Consider the following 9,446-nt stretch of genomic DNA (forward strand, 5'->3'; position numbering starts at 1 on the left):
ACTAGGGAAAAGATTCTTGGGAGACTGTAAGGTCTGAAGGTAGATAAATCACCTGGACCAGATGGTCTACACCCCAAGGTTTAAAATGAGGTGGTTGAAGAGATTCTGGAGGCATTAGTAATGATCTTTCAATAATCACTAGATTCTGGAATGATTCGAGAAGACTGGAAAATTGCAAATATCACTTCACTCTTTGAGAAGGGACAGAGGTAGAAGAAAGAAAATTATAGGCCAGCTAGCCTGACCTGAGTGGTTGTGAAGATGATGGTGTCAGTTGTCAAGGATGTGGTTTGGGGGCATTTGGGGCCACTGTCAGCATATTTTACTCAAGGGAAAATCTTCCCTGACAAATCTGTTGTAATTCTTTGATGAAATAATAAGCAGGGTAGACAAAAGAGAATCTGTGGATGTTGTGTACTTGGATTTTCAGAAGGACTTTGATAAGGTGCCATATATGAGACTGCTTAACAAGCTACGACCCATGGTATTACAAGAAATATACTAGCATAGATAAAGCAGTGGCTGATTGACAGGAGGCAAAGACTGATATAAAGGGAGCCTATTCTGGTTGGCTGCCAGTGACTAATGGTGTTCCACTGGCATCTGTGTCATAACCTCTTCTTTTTATGTTGTATGTCAATGACTTTGATGATGGAATTGATGGTTTTGAGGCCAAGTTTGCAGGCAATACTAAAATAGGTAGAGGGGCAGGTACTTTTGAGGAAGTAGTGAGAAGGACTTAGACAGATTAGGAAAATGGGCAAATAAGTTGCAGATGGAATATCGTGTCACAAAGTGTATTGTCACACACTTTGGTAGAAGAAATACCTGCATAAACCTTTTCTAAATCGAGAGAAAATTCAAAAATTTGAGGACCAAAGGGAGTTGGGAGTCCTTGTGCAGTGTTTCTAAAGGTTAATTTGTAGCTTGAGTTGGAGGAATTTGCCATGACAATTTGCCTTTCACCACAATAGGTCAATTGTAGATGGAAACTCAATGGCATTCCACTTGGCTTTAGACCAAATGCACAGTACAAACACCTATGTCAGGATGCTGTTCATTGACTATAGCTTAGCATTTAATACCATCATTCCCACAATCCTGATTAAGAAGTTGCAAAACCTGGGCCTCTGTACCTCCCTCTGCATTTGGATCCTCGACTTCGACGGGAAGAGCATAATCTGTGCGGATTGGTGATAACGTATCCTCCTTGCTGACAATCAACACTGGCGCACCTCAGGGGTGTGTGCAGTGCCCACTGCTCCACTCTCTATATACACATGACTGTGTGGCTAGGCATAGTTCAAGTACTTTCTATAAATTTGCTGACGATACAACCATTGTTAGTAGAATCTCAGGTGGTGACAAGAGTGTGTACAGGAGTGGTGCCGCAGCAACAACCTGGCACTCAATGTCAGTAAGACAAAAGAACTGATTGCGGACTTCAGGAAGGGTAAGGTGAAGAAACACATACCAATCCACATAGAGGGATCAGAAGTGGAGGGAGTGAGTAGTTTCAAGTTCCTGGGTGTTAAGATCTCTGTGGATCTAACCTGGTCCCAACATACTGATGTAGTTATAAAGAAGGCAAGGTAGCGAGAATACTTTATTAGGAGTTTGAAGAGATTTGGCATGTCAACAAATACACTCAAAAACTTCTATAGTTGCACCGTGGAGAACATTCTGACAGGCTGCATTACTGTCTGGTATGGAAGGGCTACTGCACAGGACCGAAAGAAGCTGCAGAAGGTTGGAATCTAGCAGCTCCATCTTGGGTAAAAGCCTACAAAGTACCCAGGACATCTTTAGGGAATGGTGTCTCAGAAAGGCAGTGTCCATTATTAAGGACCTCCAGCTCCCAGGGCATGCCCTTTTCTCACTGTTATCAGGTAGGAGGTACAGAAGCCTGAAGGCACACACTCAGCGATTCAGGAACAGATTTTCCCCTCTGCCATCTGATTCCTAAACGGACATTGAATATTTGGACACTACCTCACTTTTTTTTTTAAATACAGTATTTCTGTTTTTGAATGTTTTTTTAAAATCTATTCAGTATAGAAACATAGAAAACCTACAGCACAATACAGGCCCTTCGGCCCCCAATGCTGTGCCAAACATGTACTTCCAAGCACCGTAAAACTGTGCCCTCTCATTTTAGCCATTTCAGCCCTGGGACAAAGCCTCTGACTATCAACACCTCTCATCATCTTATACACCTCTATCAGATCACCTCTCATCATCTGCCACTCCAAGAAGAAAAGGCTGAGTTCACAGCCTATTATCATAACTCAAGCGCCCCAATTCAGGCAATGTCCTTGTAAATCTCCTCTGCACCCTTTTGGTGGTTTCCATATCCTTCCTAAATGATGAGACGACCAGAACTGAGCACAGTACTCCAAGTGGGTTCTGACCAGGGTCCTATAGAGCTGCAACATTACTTCTCAGCTCCTAAACTCATTCCCATGGTTGATGAAGGCCAATGCACCATAAGCCTACTTAACCACAGTCAACCAGCATAACAGCTTTGGACTCGGACTCAAAGATCCCTCTGATCCCCCACACTGCCAAGAGTCTTACCATTAGTGCTATATTCTGCCATTATATTTGACCTACCAAAATGAACCACCTCACACTTCTCAGGGTTGAACTCCATCTGCCACTTCTCAGCCCAATTTTGCATTTTATCGATGTCCCGCTGTAACCTCTGACAGCTCTCCACACTATCCACAACACACCCAACCACTGTGTCATGGAAAATTTACTAACCCATCCCTCCACTTTCTCATTCACGTCATTTATAAAAATGACCAATGGGCCAAAAATCTCAATGGGCCAAATGGGCTAATTCTACTTCTATATCTTATAGAAACATAGAAAACCTGCAGCACAATACAGGCACTTTGGCCCACAATGCTGTGCCGAATATGTACTTTCTTTAGAAATTACCAAGGGTTACCCATAGCCCTCAATTTTTCTAAACTCCCTGTACCTATCCAAGAGTCTCTTAAAAGACCCCATTGTATCCGCCTTCACCACCATAGTTGACAGCCCATTCAACACACTCACCACCCTCTATGTAAACAACATTCCCCTGGCATCTCCTCTGTACCTACTTCCAAGCAGCTTAAAACTATACCTTTTCAGCCATGTGAAAAAACCTCTGACTATCCACACGATCAATGCCTCTAACCCTCTTATACACCTCCATCAGGTCACCTCTCATCCTTCATTACTCCAAGGAGAAAAGGCTGAGTTCACTCAACCTATTCTCATAAGGCATGCTCCCCAATTCAGGCAACGTCCTTGTAAATCTCCTCTGCACCCTTTCCGTGGTTTTCACATCCTTCCTGTAGGGAAGCTATCAGAACTTTGTGGTGGCGTGTTGGGGAGGAAGCATTAAGAAGAGGGACGCCTCACGTCTTAATAAGCTGGTAAGGAAGGCGGGCTCTGTCGTGGGCAAAGTACTGGAGAGTTTAACATCGGTAGCTGAGTGAAGGGCGCTGAGTAGGCTACGGTCAATTATGGATAACTCTGAACATCCTCTACATAGCACCATCCAGAGACAGAGAAGCAGTTTCAGCGACAGGTTACTATCGATGCAATGCTCCTCAGACAGGATGAAGGGGTCAATACTCCCCAATGCCATTAGGCTTTACAATTCTACCGCCAGGACTTAAGAACTCTTTAAAAGCTATTATTAATGCTTTTTGAGATAGTGATTTAGATGCATATCATATTTTTTACTGAGTTAAGTATTGTATGTAATTAGTTTTGCTACAACAAGTGTATGGGACATTGGAAAAAAAGTTGAATTTCCCCATGGGGATGAATAAAGTATCTATCTATCTATCTATCAATCTATCTATCTAGAACTGAGCACAGTACTCGAAGTGGGGTGTAACCAGGGTCCTATATAGCTGCAACATTACCTCTCAGCTCCTAAGTTCAATCCCACGGTTCATGAAGGCCAGTGCACCATAAACCTTCTTAACCACAGAGTCAACCAGCATACAGCTTTGAGTGTCCTATGGACTCAGACCCCAAGATCCCTCTGATCCTCCACACTGCAAAGAGTCTTACCATTAATACTATATTCTGCCATCATATTTGACCTACCAAAATGAACCACCTCACACTTATCTGGCTTGAACTACATCGGCCACTTCTCAGCCCAGTTTTGCATCCTATCAATGTCCTGCTGTAACTTCTGACAGCCCTCCACACTATCCCCAACACCTCCACCCTTTGTATCATCTGCAAACTTACTAACCCATCCCTCCACTTCATCATCCACGTCATTTATAAAAATCACGAAGAGAAGGGGTTCCAGAACAGATCCCTGAAGCATACCACTGGCCACCGACCTCCATGCAGAATATAACCCGTCTACAACCACTCTTTGCCTTCTGTGGGCAAACCAATTCTAGATCCACAAAGCAAGGTCCCATTGGATCCCATGCCTCCTTACTTTCTCAATATGCCTTGCATGGGGTACCTTATCAAATGCCTTACTGAAATCCATATACACTGCATCTACTGCTCTACCTTCAACAATGTGTTTAGTCACATTCTCAAAAAGTTCAATCAGGCTCGTATGGCACGATCTGCCTTTGACAAAACCATGCTGACTATTCCTAAACATATTATGCCTGTCCAAATGTCCATAAATCCTGCTTCTCAGGATCTTCTCCATCAACTTACCAACCACTGAAGTAAAATTCACTGGTCTATAATTTCCTGAGCTATCTCTACTCCCTTTCTTGAATAAGGGAATAATATCTGCAATCCTCCAATCTTCCGGTACCTCTTCTGTCCCATTGATGATGCAAAGATCATTGCCAGAGGTTCATCAATCTCCTACATCACCTCTCACAGTAGCCTGGGGTACATCTCATCTGGCCCCGGTGACTTATTCAACTTGATGTTTTCCAAAGGGTCCAGCACAATCTCTTTCTTAATATCTATATGCTCAAGCTTTTCAGTCCACTGTAAACCATCCCTACAATCGCCAAGATCCTTTTCCGTAGTGAATATTGAAGCAAAGAATTCATTTAGTACCTCTGCTATCTTCTCTGGTTCCGTACACGCTTTTCCACTGTCACACTTGATTGGTCCTATTCTTTCACGTCTTATCCTCCTGCTCTTCACATACTTGTAGAATGCCTTGGGGTTTTCCTTTATCCTGCCTGCCAAGGCCTTCTCATGGCCCCTTCTGGCTCTCCTCTAATTTCATTCTTAAGCTCTTTCCTGCTAGCCTTATAATCTTCTAGATCTCTATCATTACCAAGTTTTTTGAACCTTTTCTTCTTGACTAGATTTACAACAGCCTTTATACACCATGGTTCCTATACCCTACCATCCTTTCCCTGTCTCATTGGGACGTACCTACACAGAACGACACGCAGATATCCCCTGAACATTTGCCACATTTCTGCTGTATATTTCCCCAAGAACATCTGTTCCCAATTTATGCTTCCAATTTCCTCCCTGATAGATTCATATTTCCCCCTACTCCGATTAAATGCTCCCCTACATTGCCTGTTCCTATCCCTCTCCAATGCTATGGTAAAGGAGATAGAATTGTGATCACTATCTCCAAAATGTTCTCCCACCGAGAGGTCTGACAACTGACCATGTTCATTCCCCAATACCAGATCAAGTACAACCTCTCCGCTTGTAGGCTTATCCAGATATTGTGTCAAGAAACCTTCCTGAATACACCTAACAAACTCCACCCCATCTAAACCCCTTGCTCTCAGGAGAAGCCAATTAATATTTGGGAAATTAAAATCTCCCACCACGACAACCCAGTTATTATTACACCTTTCCAGAATCTGTCTTCCTAACTGCTTCTCAATGTCCCTGTTACTATTGGGTGGTCTAATTTCCACCCACAGAGACCCAGTAGACAATCCCTCCATGACTTCCTCCTTTTCTGCAGCCAAGACACTATCTCTGATCAACAGTGCCACACCCCCACCTCTTTTGCTTTCCTCCCTCTCCTTTCTGAAACATCAAAAGCCTGGCACTTTGAGTAACCATTCCTGCCCATGAGACATCCAAGTCTGTGTAACGGACACAACATCATAGCTCCAAGAACTGATCCACACTCTAAACTCCGTTCACAATACTCCTTGCATTAAAATAGACACATCTCAAACCATCGGGCTGAGCACATGTCTTCTCCATCACCTGCCTATCCTCTCTTTTGCACTGTCTCAAAGATTTCTCTATTTGCGAGCCAACTGCCCCTTCCTCTGTCTCTTCAGTTTGGTTCTCAACCCCCAGCAATTCTAATTTGAACTCACCCCAATAGTCTTAGCAAACCTCCCTGCCAAGATATTGGTTCCCCTCATATCAAGTGCAACATGTCATTTTTGTACAGGTCATGCCTGCCCCAATAGAGGTCCCAATGATCCAGAAATCTGAATCCCTACCCCCCTGCTCCAATCCTCCACCTCATTCTATTCTTATATTCAATGTCTGATGGCACAGGCAGTAATCCAGAGATTACTACCTTTAGGATCCTGCTTCTCAACTTCCTTCCTAACTCCCTGTAGTCTGTTTTCAGGACCTCCTCCCTTTTCCTACCTTTGTTGTTGGTACCAATACGTAACACGATCTCTGACTGTTCTCCTTCCCACTTCAGGATATCATGGACACGATCAGAAACATTCCGGACCCTGGCACCTGAGTGGCAAATGACCAACCATGTTTCTTTACTGCCTGTCTGACCCCTAACTATGGAGTCTCTATCACTGCTACCATCCTCTTCCTTTCCCTACCCCTCTGGCAAGACTCTGTGCCAGAGGCGCAGCCACTGTTAATTCTCCCAGGTAGGCCATACTCCCCAACAGTACTCAAACAAGAGTACTTACTGTTAAGGGCGACAGCCACAGGGGTGCTCTCTAGTATCTGACTCTTCCCTTCCCTCTACTGACTGTTACCCACTTACCTGTGTCCCGAAGCCCCGGTGTGACTACTTGCCTATAGCTCCTATCTATCACCTTCTCACTCTCCCTGACCAGACAAAGCTCATTGAACTGCATCTACAGTTCCCTAACCCGGTCCCTAAGGAGCTGCATCCCGATGCACCTGGCACAGGTGTGTCCGTCCAGGAGGCTGGGAGTCACCCAGATATCCTACATCTGACACCCAGCACAGAACACTGGCTTCACACACTTACTTCTTGTTTCTATTCTTCACAGGTAATTTACCTCACCTTGACCCATTATCGCCGAAGTCCCATTGAGCCAAAACCCTCATACTCTGTCTCCCTCTAATCTGATGCCCACTCTATAAAATTGTCTTCCTTTTATCTCACTAATGTCCACGCACTTATGCAGTTGTGCCTCGATCTGATGTCCTTCCAGGAGGCAAATATGCAATCCTTGCCCTGCTTGGCTGACCTCCATGTAAAACGTCAGCCTCTGTGTTTGACTCTTAACTACTTCTGAAGTAAGAATGAATTGACAATGAATATTGTCTGTCACTAACACAGTAAACAATAACAGTAAAGCTCCGATAATTTGGGGACTGTTTTTACTTTTAATTTTCTGCATTATCTGATGTTATTTTATTGATAATCTAAAAGGTTTGAAATCATAGTAATATTTCAATGAACCCAGTTAATTTAAAGAGAGTATAGGAAACAGAAAGAGCTATGTTTCCTGGAAAGGACACCAACAAAACCAGGTCAGCTGAAGGGAAATGAGGGACCGAGCTTCAGTGAGTGGATGGGTCACGGGAACAGTGGCCACAATGAGCAGAAAATGGAAATGTCTTCTTGTGAGATCAAAGTCAATTAAATAGAAAGTAAATTTATTGTCACAGTACATACATGTTACTTTGATAAAAAGTTTACTTTAAAGATTAATTTATTTGCAGGCACTTACAGGAAAATAAAGAAATGTAATGAATTTGTAATTGACAATGCAACAGAAAAACAATTCAATACATATAATGAAAAACTATATATAAACAAAGACTGACAAAACAACCAACTTCAAAAGAAGAGAAATTGTACAGATAAAAAATAAACAATACTGAGAACATAAGATGTGTAGTGCATAAGACAGAGAAGCAGCATTATGCCATTCCACCATGCCTGATTTACTGTTCTTCCTAGCCCTATTCTCCTGCTTCCTCCCAATAACCTTTAACACCCTTACTAATCAATAATCTATCAAACTCCCCTTTAAATTCACCCGATGACTTGGCTTTCACAGCTACCTGTGGCAATGAATTCCAGATTTACCACACTCTGACCAACAAAATTCCTCCTCAACTCTGTTCTGAAGGGGGTTCTTCTATTCTGAAGTTGTGCCCTCTGGTCCTAGATTTCTCCACTATAGGAAACATCCTCTCCACATCCACTCTATCTAGGCCTTTGAACACTCCTCCTTGAATGTGAGCCTGTTGATGCCAAGTCATTGCGATTTCTGAATGTTTGGATGACAGATCTTTACTGTAAATAACAAACAAATGGGCATCAGCTTCTAGCCACTAAGTTGTCAACTTTTCTTTACACAGATGTGAAGAACCTAGAGAACCAGCCCTTTGTGGAAAGTATCCAGGAAAAAGTTAACAGGGCTCTGATGGACTACACCATGCGCTTCCCCCAACAGGTTGACCAGTTCGGGCAGTTACTCCTACGGCTCCCGGAAATACGAGCTATCAGCATGCAAGCTGAGGAGTACCTTTATCTCAAGCATTTGAATGGAGATGTGCCATGTAACAACCTGCTCATTGAAATGCTCCATGCCAAGCACTTCTGAGGGATGAACAAGTGCTAGACAGTGGATAAAAGTCCTTGGGAACCCAACAGAAAACATATATGGAAACAAATTTGCACATTGATGACCAGACAGATAGAAACAGAAACGCATGTTGGCAGATGTAAAATTAAATACTGCCTCTGTATGTTTGTGGATTCTATTTATAATGGAACCATTCTAGACATTGTTTTGCCGTCATAATTAGTCACCACTGTACTTGTGTGGAATACCATTCATTTACTGGAGTTCTCAAAGCAAAGCAGAAAGACTCAAACTGGTAACGAAAGGGATGGATGCCACTTGCCCAGTAATCCATGATCTAATGAGTTAAAGTGATAAGATCAAATTTAACCATGTCTGTTGGGCCAATTGAAATTGGGTCAGTTTAGTAATATGTGAATTAAAGCTAATTAAGTGGTGAACATGAAAATATAAATTTGTCATAAAGGTCCATCAGGTTCACTAATGTCTGTTAAGGAAGATTGTGATCCTTGTGTGTGATGTCAGGCTGTGTTGGTGCAGTTCATTGAAAACCATATGATTTAAGGACACTATTGCTCTACAGGAATGAGTGAAAGAATGCAGTTTCAGAGGATGAAATGAACCATTAGGGTCCACCTGATAAAGCAGACATGCATCTGAAAATAATTTGGCAAAGCCACTGAATCA

General features: G+C 42.8%; 1 protein-coding gene across 4 annotated transcripts in view; it reads left to right on the forward strand.

Annotated features, from left to right (window-relative positions):
* Positions 1–9,239, forward strand: part of LOC140740299 (nuclear receptor subfamily 5 group A member 2-like) — a 125,546-nt gene extending 116,307 nt beyond the window's left edge. For all 4 annotated transcript variants that reach the window (XM_073069449.1, XM_073069453.1, XM_073069452.1 and 1 more), the window contains one exon: positions 8,533–9,239. In XM_073069449.1, coding sequence (XP_072925550.1) covers positions 8,533–8,777 — 245 coding nt within the window. In that variant the 3' untranslated portion in view covers positions 8,778–9,239. The remainder of the gene's footprint in view (positions 1–8,532) is intronic.
* Positions 9,240–9,446: the final 207 nt, after the last annotated feature.

This window comes from Hemitrygon akajei, chromosome 16, assembly GCF_048418815.1.
Source record: "Hemitrygon akajei chromosome 16, sHemAka1.3, whole genome shotgun sequence".
NCBI classification, from domain to species: domain Eukaryota; kingdom Metazoa; phylum Chordata; class Chondrichthyes; order Myliobatiformes; family Dasyatidae; genus Hemitrygon; species Hemitrygon akajei.